This window comes from Rutidosis leptorrhynchoides, chromosome 4 (genome assembly GCF_046630445.1).
Source record: "Rutidosis leptorrhynchoides isolate AG116_Rl617_1_P2 chromosome 4, CSIRO_AGI_Rlap_v1, whole genome shotgun sequence".
Classification (NCBI taxonomy): Eukaryota; Viridiplantae; Streptophyta; class Magnoliopsida; order Asterales; family Asteraceae; genus Rutidosis; species Rutidosis leptorrhynchoides.
Window position 1 is genome coordinate 456,301,395 of NC_092336.1, and position 15,072 is coordinate 456,316,466.

At 35.2% G+C, this 15,072-nt stretch overlaps 2 protein-coding genes across 2 annotated transcripts; both read right to left on the reverse strand.

Annotated features, from left to right (window-relative positions):
- Positions 1–11,423: 11,423 nt before the first annotated feature.
- On the reverse strand, positions 11,424–12,485 carry LOC139842195 (uncharacterized mitochondrial protein AtMg00810-like). Its single transcript, XM_071832365.1, has 2 exons — positions 11,745–12,485; positions 11,424–11,648 (listed from the first exon to the last, which is right to left on the reverse strand). The coding sequence occupies exons 1-2, from the start codon at positions 12,483–12,485 to the stop codon at positions 11,424–11,426; spliced, it is 966 nt and encodes a 321-aa protein (XP_071688466.1).
- A 1,695-nt stretch (positions 12,486–14,180) lies between these two features.
- On the reverse strand, positions 14,181–14,816 carry LOC139842196 (uncharacterized). The gene has a single exon (XM_071832366.1). It carries the CDS (start codon positions 14,814–14,816, stop codon positions 14,181–14,183), a length of 636 nt encoding a protein of 211 aa, XP_071688467.1.
- Positions 14,817–15,072: the final 256 nt, after the last annotated feature.

A 15,072-nucleotide genomic window follows, 5' to 3' on the forward strand; every position in this document is an offset into this window, starting at 1 on the left:
CCGTACGGTTGCAAAGAAGATAGACACGGTTGCATATCAACCGTACGGGTGCAGTCATATTATACACGGATGCACCACCTCAGATATAGAATTTGAATCTATGGTACAACCGTGCGGTTGCAGAGAAAAGTATCCGGTTGCACGCACAACCGTGCGGTTGCAGTGTGCAACCGTCTGGTTGCATTCATTCGAACAGTTAGGGTTTTCAAAACCCAAATCCAACAAACCTTGAGTTGATCATTTAAACGACGGTTGATAAAGGTCTAGGGACCTCCGACTAACACGAAACAATCAACAATTCCAGTTATAAAGCCCTAAATCTAGGTGTATTGATTCAAATTTTAAGACAAATAAAAAACTAATCAAAACATACAATTTAGTGCACTAAATACGTACCTGTAATGATCAATAGAGTCACACTAATGAGATGAAGATGAAAAACACGATCAAAAGCTCGTTCTAACACTTTGTGATTTTTGATGAAATAAGCACTTAGACAAATATGATAGCACAAGGGTTATATGGTTCAGATTTTGGGTATATATACCCACATTGCAACCGTGTGGTTGCAATGGTGTAACCGTACCAAAATTATGTAACCGTGCAGGTGCAGGTTGTACCCGTGCGGTTGTACTTTAGGCTCAATAACCCTTTAAAATTACCTATCCGGGCGGTTACATGTTGTAACCATGCGGTTACACAGTTTAACCGTCCGGATGCAAACATAAATTCAAACCAATAAAAAAAAATTACATTTAAGTCCCTTTCGTTCTAGCCTTCAATTCACATTATATACTATGATTTGGTCAAACCCGAGTCAACTAATCGTGCTAGAACTCTCTAAATAAAACAACATATCCAAGATCCCGTTTCAAGTCAAACAAAGTCAAATAACCTAATATCCGACCTATTCGAATTTTAACGGATCTATCTCACATGCTTACTCCCCCTGGTCCACACATACGGAGTTTATGAAATAACCACCAACTTTCATGCAATCATGTACAATATTATCATGCATATAGAAGAAACTATACATAATTCTAAAATCTTTTAGCCTTTTTCATATTATCATGCATAGAAACAGAAATAAACGCAGACCTAAATCATCATGGCAGTATGAACTGCTTAAAACTATCAGCATGGCAAATTATGCAAGCATGAAGATGATGACAAACCATGAATTAATTTACTTAACAAATAATAGAAACAGCGTCTAAAGAAGCATTAATACATGTTTTTGTGAGAAGATGACTTTGTTAGATTTTTCTTGGGATCAGAACCGAACTATCTTTTGCAGTTTTGACATCGTTAATTCCTTCGAACTGATCCTGTACCTACATTCTTAGTCTCTGAAAATCAATAAACTTATTTGATTTTCCTTCCGGACTTTGTGATGATCACATTAGCGTTTAATTACTTAGAACACATTTCTGTATCTGCTTAAATCTTGGACTCAGTCCTCATTTGAGATCGCACAAATTTATTAGGTAGTCAATTGAGCACAAATCTATTGAAACTGTCCGCTATCACTTCGATGTACTTTGATTTAATCGAACAGGAAGCATCTCACGATGTTTCTAGCAACCTTGGCAGCCATGAGCTTCTACCTTAAACTCATACTTTTCGCTTCGGAGAGCTTTGCTTGTCATAATTTTATTGCGTACTCCGAAAGAACTCAAATACCAGTCGCTATAAACCCCATGCTTGAGCGGAAAGCTAATTCTGATGGAATGATATGATATTTGGAGTGATGGAATTCTAAGTCAACATATCCTCCAGACGATATCCCCAGCTATCTGGATCAATCAGCACAACCCATATCACAGACAATAGAAGCACCGTCTTGCTAGATAATCACTTTGAGGATCAATGATTTAAGTTTTCTAGATCTGAATATATGACACTTTGTGATGACCCGAAAATTTTCGACCAAATTTAAACTTAATCTTATATGATTTCGATACGATAAGCAAAGTCTGTTAAACTGAATCTCAAAATTTTTGAACTATTCAAGTACCCTTCGATTTTCTCAACGATTCGCGAACAATTATATGTAAATAGATACATATATATACTATAACTTGAAAACGTAACAAAGTTTTCATTGCATAATACCGTACATTAAACTTATTGGTTTATATATCTAATTGAATATATATGATTTCAATTTATTTAGTAAACGATAGTAACATTCGATTATTGATTTGATTGATATTTAGATAAGTTAACTAAAACGTTTAAGATGAACCAGTAAAACACTAATTTGATAAAGTATTTTCAAATTGCTACAGTACCCAAAATGCTACAGTGTTTTCGAAAATCACTATTTGCTACAGTAAAATTTACTTTGCTACAGTGAATTGCTACAGTGAAATACTATTTTAAAAATGTATTTTACCAAATAGTGAGACGATGATTTATAGAAGTAAATGACCAAAATACTCGAAAGTTTAAGATATACTTTGAGTGGTATAGTTTAGGAATAATTTAAGGCTATATTTTAACAAAGGTACGAGTCACGAAATGTAAAATGCAAGTTTTATCAGCGTACGAAAGGACATTCGAGAAACCGGAACCGGGACATAAGTCAAGTAACAACGTACGACTTATCGGAACAAAAGTTACAAGTTAACTATGCACGTAAATATAATATAATATATAAATAATTATATAAATTAAATATAATATATTATATTTAAATATGTCGACAAACTAAAATACAAAATGATTGTGAGCTGGAAAAAGAGGCCATGCGATCGCATGGCCATTGTGCCTCAGACCCATGCGATCGCATGGGAAGGCTGGGCAGGCAACCTCTATAAATTCAGTCGAATTCTTCCATTTTTTTTACACATATATTACTCCGTATTTATTATTATTATTATTATTATTATTATTATTATTATTATTATTATTATTATTATTATTATTATTATTATTATTAAGATTAATATTATTATTAATCTTATTATTATTAGTAGTAGTATTAATATTATACATAAAATACTACGACGAGGTCTTGAGCGTGTCACTTTCAAAACGAGTTTCCGAGCGAGCTAGAGCTAAGGAAAATATGGGTTATTACCAAGGAGGTTATGGGTAATGTTCGGGGGTATTTTTGTGAAGCAAACCTCGTGTTTATCATCTCCGATGCGTCTACGTGCTTTCCTACAATATTGTATATCAATATTTAACTGTGAGTTTCATATGATCCCTTTTTCAAACTATATTTTTGGGCTGAGAATACATGCACAGTTTTATAAACTGTTTTACTAAATGGATACAAATACTAAAACTGATTTTGTGTGAGTTTCATTGATCCCTTTTTAATTGCTTTTGCAATATATATTTTTGGGCTGAGAATACATGCAATTTATTTTAAACACAATGGATACAAGTACATACTAAATTCTACACTGAGTTTGAACCGAAAATCCCTTAGCTTTGGTAACTAGTAACTGCCAGTTATAAGAACTGGTGGGCGCGAGTAGTAGTATATGGATCCATAGGGCTTGATATCCCCGTCCGAGCTAGAGCACTAGCCTTTTAACGGACGTATGCTATTTGAGAAGCGTACACGTTGGTTTGCGTGTATTATTAAGATGATTATACAAAGGGTACAAATTATATATACGTTAAGTTTAGTTACCAGGGTGCTCAATTTCGTAGAATATTTTGATAAACGTTTCTGGATGAAACAACTGAAATCTTGTTATCCACTTTTATATGCAGATTATGCGAAACACTAAAACTATGAACTCACCAACCTTTGTGTTGACACTTGTTAGCATGTTTATTCTCAGGTTCCCAAGAAGTCTTCCGCTGTTTGCTTATATGATAGACAAGCTATGTGCATGGAATCTTACATGGCATATTTTTCAAGAAAACGTTGCATTCACCAATTCATCACCATGTACCTTATTTAGACTGCATTGTCAACGGAAATACTATTGTAAACTATAATATAAGGTGATTGTTTATATGTAGAAATCATCAGATGTCGAAAACCTTTGATTTAATATTCATTTATGGTGTGCCTTTTCAAAAGAATGCAATGTTTATAAAACGTATCATATAGAGGTCAAATACCTCGCAATGAAATCAATGAATGACGTATTCGGCCAAATGGATTTGGAGTGATTGTCACAGTTGGTATCAGAGCGTTGGTCCTAGCGAACCAGGTCTTGCATGAATGTGTCTAACTGATAGTTGTTAAGATGCATTAGTAAGTCTGGACTTAGACCGTGTCTGCATGTTAAAAGTTTTGCTTATCATTTTTTGTCGAAAATTACATGCTTATCATTCTTAAGTCTAGACACGTTTTACTGCATTGATTGCATAAATAGTGTATAGACAAAAGTTCATATCTTAGCGTATCTGTTACTGTAAACTTTTCCTGACATCTTCCGAAAATTTCTCCGTGATTTATGGAATTTGGTATTATATATACATATGTAAATTATGTATTGAAGAATACCAAACTAAATTCTATAATCTAATTCATATCAAAAATCATCTCCCTAATTATACAAGATGGATCCCGTATCTAGTTCAAATTCCTTAAACTCTGACAGCTATTCCGATATGGATATTCACCTGAATTCTGAAGACAGTGTAACCGGAATGGATCAACCAATTAGCCATCATCTATTCTGGATGAATTGGGGATGGGTTCGTAGCCTACTTAATTATTGGAGACAAGAAGAAGGCGATCCCTTCCAACCACCACATTGCCCTCTTGGCGAAGAACCTGAAGCACTTACCGGCGAACCTGTTCGTAACACCATTTTCTCTCTCATCTCCAGAATATCTCATCATGATCATATACTCTCTCAAATCCTGGATCTTATTCATCCGCTCGTCCGAACCGCCAATCATCCCGGTGTAGTAGAAGAAGTCAACGAGCTTCGCGCTCGGGTAGTGGCTTTGGAGGATATGGTGCAAAGGTTACAAGCACCAGCAGAATCACCGGCATCAACAGTACCACTGACAACAACACCAACAGTACCATTACCACCACCAACAACATCCGCACCGCAAGCCTCAATATCACAACATGTACCTCGAACATCAATGTCATACGCACCATAGATACCAAGGAGTACCAACAACAATAACCTATGAAGTATTGATTCATAACTTCATTGGAGAAATATTTTGCGGCGATTATGTAATCTCTAAAGTCTTAGAGATAATCTATTTCAACCGTAACCGTAAATCAGATGAGTGGACCGAAATGATAGAAGGAAGAGTAGAAACCCTGACCGGAATGGTGCACGAATTACAAGCTAGACTTGTTTTACCAGCAGCATCAACAGTGTATCGTCAGTATCACCAACACCGGCAAAACCTGTAGCACTACAAGTTCTGCCAATTTCATAATCACCAACATCATCACAAATCAACAACGCGTATATTGTATCAACGAGTTATGAAATATTAACTCATTTTTCCTGAAGAAATTATATGTATATTTTATATATATATATATATATGTGAAATTTGAAAACAAAATAAATCTTTTCGTACTAAGCTATTACATGTGAATCATAACTGGTAGGTACTACTCGGTTAGTTCATGTTACTAATATGCTATACATCCTTCGTTAATGACTTAACAATCATTAACTACAATCTCTGTTTCAACTCAATGAATTCCATTTCCTAATAAACCAAGTGTATTATTCAATTACATAATTGATTTTACATTTTCATTTTCGATGTACTCGAAACTTTCCAGAAAACATCATATGTGCCTTGTAAGGATCACGAGCATCAACATCCTTCACCGAGGAATATCAATAAGAATAAATAATGAAATATTGATTTCATTAGTGAAATACTCCGCGAAGATTAGGTAATCTCTAATGTTTTGGAGATTATTCATTTCTAATTCAAGCCAAAAATCAAATGAGCTTAATATGATATTAACTCATTAAATCTGTATTACATCTGAAGAAAATATACATACAGATATTTTCATAAAGACTGTAACGAAAATTCTTTGTACAAAGTATTAATTGTGAATTTTTTTTAACGGGTAGGTAATACCCGGGAAATATTTAAGTTTGCAATTAATATGTTACACTGTACATTCTTCAACTTTGATTCAAAAATTATTAACTATGCTCACAGCGATATACAATCGTTTCCATACAAATTCAATTACATATTCTGATATTGACGGATCAGAATCCAAGTCAAGATTTAACGGGTGACATCATTCTTAGATCTCTACATCTTTCAAAGCTATACTTTGACTTCAAAAATGTGAAAGATCCTTTAGCATTGTTATTACTGAAAATAACCTTGCAATTCCTTTCCAAAAGTATCCAGTATTATCAACCGTTCAACCAGTCAACGACGACCTTCAGACTTGTAACTTTGGCATATACGTTTTTGTTACTGGGGAACCTTTCATGTTCCACCACATTAGCAGTAAATTTACCAACAACTTCATTGATCTTTGACCTTCCGAAAAATCCTTATACTCATTGAAACCGTATCATGTACTCATCCACATCTTGTAACGGCAATTGCCATACCAACTATCAGGAATTAGCAATCAGTATTTTGAAATCTTGTAGCACGTCTACGCCAACAGTTATATGTGTACATATAACGTCTACCTCTTGGACTTACATACTTTGAATGTGAAGTTTCCGAAAAACACCCCAAACTACGAAACTAGTTCTCCGAATTTTGGAAAAATGTTGATGAAGCAGCAAAAACTGTAAACGACCTTAACAGTCAAAAGTTTGATGATAAAGAATAGTATGGTGGTAAAGCTGAGGAAAAGAGAAAGTTTGGAACTGGAAAACGGATTGAGCAAAGTATGAAAGAGGCTGTGGATAAATCACAAGGACGAAACCTGTCTTCAAAGAATCCAAATGATTCAGTATCTGTTGAAGCCATTAACGAATACCTTGCTTCCGAATCTAAACCCTTGCGGACAATATTCTTCATCATCCTCTGATATTAGAAATTCTAAGATATCATCGTATCTTTCATTATAAATATCCTCCATATTTTTGGAGATAATTTCATAATCATTCTTATCGAAAATCAATTTTCTCTTTACGATATCTGTGTTACACCATAAAAGAAACTATTTTAGTTTCTAAATTCTGAAACTTTAAAGTTTAAAATATAAATGTTTTGAAGTAATGTTGGGAATTGAAGCATGAGTTAATATAATATAATGACACTTGATCAACGTGATTATATTACAGTAAGTCATGCTGAGTTTATAATGGAACGTGATAAAGGTTCACATATCATACCCTCATCATGAACCATGTTACATAACTCTTTCATTCTATATAATCTCTAAAAATATCAAGAAAATATTTTCTTAATGATTCGGTGTTTTTTTTGAGGTATTCTGGTAATTTGACAAGTCAGATTGTGCTATTACCATTTCTTTCTTAGAACATTAGTTATGTTCATCTGAAACTTCATACCTACGAATTCTGGACCATTATCCGCTTGACTTAAGGCCAGGAAGAGAAAACGAAAGCATGAAGCTCCGAAATATAATGGAGAATATAAAGCCCAATAACAACCTCAAAATTTACAAGCCGTGTATATCAATGCGTATAGCAATATAAAGACACGGGAGAATGAAAAACACTATAACCCCAAGGTAATGGTAGAAGAAAGTAACTTCCTCTGGTGGTAGATGAAAAAGAAGAATGACAGATATGAAAGTTAGGAGTATATCAAGAATAAGAACTGGATGAAGCATTTCACAATCTTTTGGAAGTATGAAATGAGGAAGAAGATGTAGGAGTGGTGAAAATAATGAGACGAAAGGGGGTTAATTTATAAGCAAAATAGCAGACAGAGCAATCGAGGCAGGTGACCTCATTTAATTAAAGAAGATCTTAATTTCCTTAAATTCCGAAGAATCAAATCTTATTTAGATTATAAAGACTTTCTATTCCTTAAATTTCAGAAATCAATCGTTACTACGTCAAGAGATAAGACGCATCTCTATTCTCTATTTCACTTTATTACGATAACTTCCCTCATACGCTTCGAGTAATTGGATTGTGTTATCCATATTATTCAACGGTGATAAAACTCTAATTATCAACTCATATACGTCATGAAAACATTTTTATTGTTAGCCATGACGACCTCACTCAAATTTCGGGACGAAATTTCTTTAACGGGTAGGTACTGTGATGACCCGAAAATTTTCGACCAAATTTAAACTTAATCTTATATGATTTCGATACGATAAGCAAAGTCTGTTAAACTGAATCTCAAAATTTTTGAACTATTCAAGTACCCTTCGATTTTCTCAACGATTCGCGAACAATTATATGTAAATAGATACATATATATACTATAACTTGAAAACGTAACAAAGTTTTCATTGCATAATACCGTACATTAAACTTATTGGTTTATATATCTAATTGAATATATATGATTTCAATTTATTTAGTAAACGATAGTAACATTCGATTATTGATTTGATTGATATTTAGATAAGTTAACTAAAACGTTTAAGATGAACCAGTAAAACACTAATTTGATAAAGTATTTTCAAATTGCTACAGTACCCAAAATGCTACAGTGTTTTTGAAAATCACTATTTGCTACAGTAAAATTTACTTTGCTACAGTGAATTGCTACAGTGAAACACTATTTTAAAAATGTATTTTACCAAATAGTGAGACGATGATTTATAGAAGTAAATGACCAAAATACTCGAAAGTTTAAGATATACTTTGAGTGGTATAGTTTAGGAATAATTTAAGGCTATATTTTAACAAAGGTACGAGTCACGAAATGTAAAATGCAAGTTTTATCAGCGTACGAAAGGACATTCGAGAAACTGGAACCGAGACATAAGTCAAGTAACAACGTACGACTTATCGGAACAAAAGTTACAAGTTAACTATGCACGTAAATATAATATAATATATAAATAATTATATAAATTAAATATAATATATTATATTTAAATATGTCGACAAACTAAAATACAAAATGATTGTGAGCTGGAAAAAGAGGCCATGCGATCGCATGGCCATTGTGCCTCAGACCCATGCGATCGCATGGGAAGGCTGGGCAGGCAACCTCTATAAATTCAGTCGAATTCTTCCATTTTTTTTACACATATATTACTCCGTATTTATTATTATTATTATTATTATTATTATTATTATTATTATTATTATTATTATTATTATTATTATTATTATTATTATTATTATTATTATTAAGATTAATATTATTATTAATCTTATTATTATTAGTAGTAGTATTAATATTATACATAAAATACTACGACGAGGTCTTGAGCGTGTCACTTTCAAAACGAGTTTCCGAGCGAGCTAGAGCTAAGGAAAATATGGGTTATTACCAAGGAGGTTATGGGAAATGTTCGGGGGTATTTTTGTGAAGCAAACCTCGTGTTTATCATCTCCGATGCGTCTACGTGCTTTCCTACAATATTGTATATCAATATTTAACTGTGAGTTTCATATGATCCCTTTTTCAAACTATATTTTTGGGCTGAGAATACATGCGCAGTTTTATAAACTGTTTTACTAAATGGATACAAATACTAAAACTGATTTTGTGTGAGTTTCATTGATCCCTTTTTAATTGCTTTTGCAACATATATTTTTGGGCTGAGAATACATGCAATTTATTTTAAACACAATGGATACAAGTACATACTAAATTCTACACTGAGTTTGAACCGAAAATCCCTTAGCTTTGGTAACTAGTAATTGCCAGTTATAAGAACTGGTGGGCGCGAGTAGTAGTATATGGATCCATAGGGCTTGATATCCCCGTCCGAGCTAGAGCACTAGCCTTTTAACGGACGTATGCTATTTGAGAAGCGTACACGTTGGTTTGCGTGTATTATTAAGATGATTATACAAAGGGTACAAATTATATATACGTTAAGTTTAGTTACCAGGGTGCTCAATTTCGTAGAATATTTTGATAAACGTTTCTGGATGAAACAACTGAAATCTTGTTATCCACTTTTATATGCAGATTATGCGAAACACTAAAACTATGAACTCACCAACCTTTGTGTTGACACTTGTTAGCATGTTTATTCTCAGGTTCCCAAGAAGTCTTCCGCTGTTTGCTTATATGATAGACAAGCTATGTGCATGGAATCTTACATGGCATATTTTTTAAGAAAACGTTGCATTCACCAATTCATCACCATGTACCTTATTTAGACTGCATTGTCAACGGAAATACTATTGTAAACTATAATATAAGGTGATTGTTTATATGTAGAAATCACCAGATGTCGAAAACCTTTGATTTAATATTCATTTATGGTGTGCCTTTACAAAAGAATGCAATGTTTATAAAACGTATCATATAGAGGTCAAATACCTCGCAATGAAATCAATGAATGACGTATTCGGCCAAATGGATTTGGAGCGATCGTCACACACTTCTCCCCCTCGGATATAGATAACTTAAATCAATACTGTTCAGCACATAGTGTGTTCAACTGTTTCTAATGTGATGCCTCATCTTTTATTGAAATCTTAACATCATACATACATGATCATCCTTTTTTTTTTTTTTTTTTTTTTGATGTTGCATTTTAGCTATAGCTGACATAAATAGGCTATACATTGATGATGATAATGCATCATTTCTATTTTATGGTAGATGAATCACACTGCAGCTCTAATCCTTGGAGTTAAAGTAGCTTTCTCAAACTAAAAAAAATTGTCTGTGATACAGAATTGCACTTCTCAATCCTTCAAACCGAGAGTACCCCCCTTTGAATACCTGAATGACCTACTCAAGCGTTTCGGCCCAAGCAATAAAGGTGAATAGAAACAAGTATACATTCTAACAGAGTAAACTCAACTTGTTGACTTACTTGGCAGTCCTTCATTAGAGTACAAATCGTAGTAGGGGAGACCTCAACCGTCCATTGAGTTCCTGAACGATCATTTCTCTGTACATTCTTAGTGATAGTTAGGTGACTACCGTCAACCGCTTTAGACCTTTCTATGATTTCCTTGTCAAGATTATTTACTTGATGTTTGTGTGATCATCTCATTCCAAAATTTGATCATCAAAATTTATCAACATTCATCAACTAAACATGTATTACAAACGTTGTGCGCAAAACGATAAACATGCAAGTTCAGTAATACAATCATCTCCCATTTTCACAAAGCGCCTAATCATTTTCGAATTTTTCAACTTTTTATAGGTTTTTCAACTTTATATTGTTTTTGAATTTTCGAGTCTTCCCATTTTCTCAACTAAGCTATGAAACAAACAAATATTTTTGGGTTTTTCATTTTAAACATGCAGAACATAAAATGATATACATATTATCATGCAGAACTAAGTAACATGCAAAAAAGATGCAGCAAACATATATACAAATGAAACAGATTGGTTGGTTACTTCAATAACTCCTTATCGGACACAACATCTGCCCTCTCTCTCACACCCAAAACATTTAGTAAGAATAGGAAAGGCGGTCGATCAAAAGCTTTAGTAAACAAGTCAGCACGCTGGGTCTGTGTACCTATCTGAAGAACATCTATTAATCGTTTTTCATAACAGTCCCTAATGAAATGGTACTTGATCCCTATGTGTTTGGTCTTAGAATGATTAACAGGATTCTTAGTTACAGCAATAGCAACAGTGTTATCAACATAGATAGGAGTGTTAGAAATATGCAAACTGTAATCCCGCAGCTGTTGTTGGATCTAGACAACCTGAGATGCACAGCTTGCCGCAGCAATATACTCAGCTTCACACGTGGATTGTGCAACAGCGGTTTGTTTCTTACACTGCCAACTCACAAGCCTGCTACCCAGAAACTGACAGCCTCCAGAGGTAGATTTGAAATCTATTTTGCATCCTCCATAGTCTGAGTCACTGTATGCTGTCAACTCAAATCTGTCCCTCCGTGGATACCATAAGCCCAAACTCGGAGTCCCCTTTAGATACCGCATGATCTTCTTTGCAGCGAGCATATGAATCACATTTGGTTGTGCTTGATAACAAGCGCACAAGCATGTTGCGAACATGATATCCAGTCGAGATGCTGTAAGGTACATCAAGGAACCAATAATAGCCCTGTAAAGAGTCGGATTGACCTTTGCCCCTGTATTTTCTGGTGTAATCCCGTGATTCGCCGATAAAGGATTCTTGACAACTCGTTCATTCTCCATCTTGAATCGGCTCAAGATGTCAGCTACATACTTCGATTGATGTAGAAAGATGCCTTTTTCCGTTTGATCAACCTGCAACCCTAAAAAGAAATTAATGGCCCCCAGTGAACTAATCTTGAATCGTTTCTGCATTACCTCTTCAAACTCATCAACCATCTTCTGATCGGTAGATCCAAAGATGATGTCGTCCACAAAAACCTGTACCAGCATGATATCGTCGCCACTTTCTTTGATAAACAGAGTCTGATCGATGACTCCCCTTCTGAAACCATTTTCTATCATATAGTTTGATAGCGTCGCATACTGAGCCCTCGGGGCTTAATGAAGACCATATAGCGCTTTCTCCAAGAGATACACCTTTTTCGGATGATGTGGATCAACAAAGCCCGGTGGCTGAGTCACATATACTGTTTCCTGGATATTTCCGTATAGGAATGCACTCTTCACATCCATCTGATAGACCTTGAATCCTTTGAACGAACCAAAAGACAAAAACATTCGAATTGCCTCCAGTCTCGCAACCGGAGCATACACCTCATCGTAGTCTATTTCTGGAATTTGCTGATATCCTTTGACAACCAATCGCGCTTTGTTCCGGATCACAATACCTTGATCATCTTTGTTATTTTTCAGAACCCACTTCAAACCATACGGTTTACATCCTGAAGGAGGAATTACCAATCGCCAAACACCCAAATGATTAAATTGTTGAAGCTCTTCCTGCACCCACTCATCAAAATGAAATGTATCTTTGACATCCTCAGGTTCGATTTGCGACACAAAGCAGCAGTGTGCATTTCTGAAGATTCTTCCGGTCTGATTCAATTGAGTATAAAAAGCGGTAACAACATTAGCAGAGGGTGTTGCTCGATTATCGGAAGTAGAAGATCCACCTGGCTGAGCACCTGAAACACCTGCAGGGTTAAATACAAAGTTATCAAAACGTTTAGGAAGAGATACTGTTCGACTTGACCGTCATGGTCCGTCGATTTCCGTAGATTCATTGATCGTGTTCTGAATGGGTTCCTGATCCGTTGATTGAATAAGCACCTCATCTAACACATCATCAAATACTTCCTCGATATCTTCATCCTCTTCTGCAGATTGAAATGTCATCTCTTCAGGATGAGGAATCGAATTATCAAAATCTGAATCATCATTAGACCCTGTCACTGGAGTGCTATCCTTAGCTTCTAAAGGTATATTAGTTTGTATACGTATATCAGACATGCGTTCAGCGGAGATACGCATGTTGTACATCATTTGTGCTGCAAGCTCTTCATCCTCAGGGTTATCTACCGGAAGATGGAATGATTCAAACAACTCATCGTAATCAAACTGCCATGTAAACCCTTTATCAGCTGGGATGGATGCATGTCTTTGTACATCGATTTCAGTACGTTCTTCAACACACCGAGAATCCAAGTTGTATACCCTTTTACACGCATTTCCATAACCCAAGAATCTTCCCGTAACAGCTTTCGGATTAAACTTTCCACCAGAATCCTGAACCATAATGGTACACAGGGAACCAAACGGCTCAAGATGTTTGATATTAGGTTTTCTTTTAAACAGCAGTTCATAACATGTCTTGCCATGACGTTTCACGACAAGAACTCTATTCATTGTATAGCACGCATTAGAAACTACTTCACTCCAAAAGGTAACTGGTAGTTCTGAGTCTGCCAACATGGTTCTTGCAGTCTCGATTAAGGTTCTATTCTTTCTTTCAGCCACCCCATTCATCTGCGGTATGTATGGCGAGCTGAATTGTTGTTGAATTCCTCTTTCATTGCAAAATTCTTCCATCTTCTGATTCTTGAATTCCGTCCCGTTATCCGTTCGGATCCTTCTAACCCTCAGTTTATACAACGTTTCCAGTCTCGTGATCAGCACCTTGATCTGTTCAAAAGTATCAGCTTTACTTTTCAGCATCACTACCCATGAGAAACGCGAATATTCATCCGTAACCACTAATCAATATGAATGTCCAGTTACACTCTTCTTGTTGATTGGACCAAAAAGATCCATATGAAGAAGTTCTAGATGAGTATTAATGGAATGATGTTTCTTAACAGTATGCGATTTCTTTGCTTGCTTCCCTTTCTTACACGGCACACACCCATCGGGAATATTAAACCCTTTGACATTAACGCCTTCCACTAAGTTGTTGTGAACTAAGTGATTCATTTTCCTGAAGCTCATATGACCCATCCGTTTATGCCATAAGATAGACTCCTGCTCAGTAGCCTTGGACACGAAAGCTTGTTGTCCAGAAGCTGCCTTAACATAAGCCTTAGACATATCTAGAATATATAGATCTTGACATCTTGGTGCCATCATTAGAATCATGTTCTCTGGAACTTTGTAATCTTTTCTCATGATATAACACTGCTGCTCGTCAAAGAGAACTTTATGTCGTTTATCACAGACTTGAGAAACTGACAGCAGGTTATTCGACATTTCCTTGACAAAACTCACTTTATCAAAACTAACTGATGAATTTGAGATCATCCCCTGAGCCGTAATAAATCCTCCTTGATCACCAGCAAAAGAAACAGGTCCACCTTTTATAGATTTAACATCATGAAGTAGGGACATGTTCCCCGTCATGTGCCTGGACGCCCCACTATCCACAATTCATGTATTTTTGTTTGGACTGTAGGCGACCTGCACAGATGTAGAGAAATGATTAGTTTACGGGGGATACCCATGCTTTGTCAGCAATGGGTTTCCCATTAACAATAGTAATTTTCTCCTCATCCCCGTCACTAACAGCACCTGAGCTGCACTCCCCTTTTAATTCTTCCTTTTTGGTTATCCATTTTTGATTTTTATGTAAAGGTTTCTTGAAATAAATATTATGTTG

Bases quoted from the DNA above. Each gene is read 5' to 3' on its own strand.
- LOC139842196 (XM_071832366.1), bottom strand. From the start codon at position 14,816: ATGACGGGGAACATGTCCCTACTTCATGATGTTAAATCTATAAAAGGT.
- LOC139842195 (XM_071832365.1), bottom strand. From the start codon at position 12,485: ATGATAGAAAATGGTTTCAGAAGGGGAGTCATCGATCAGACTCTGTTT. The intron at 11,649-11,744 runs GTTGTCTAGATC...GCTGTAACTAAG, and splicing joins CGGCAAGCTGTGCATCTCAG to AATCCTGTTAATCATTCTAA.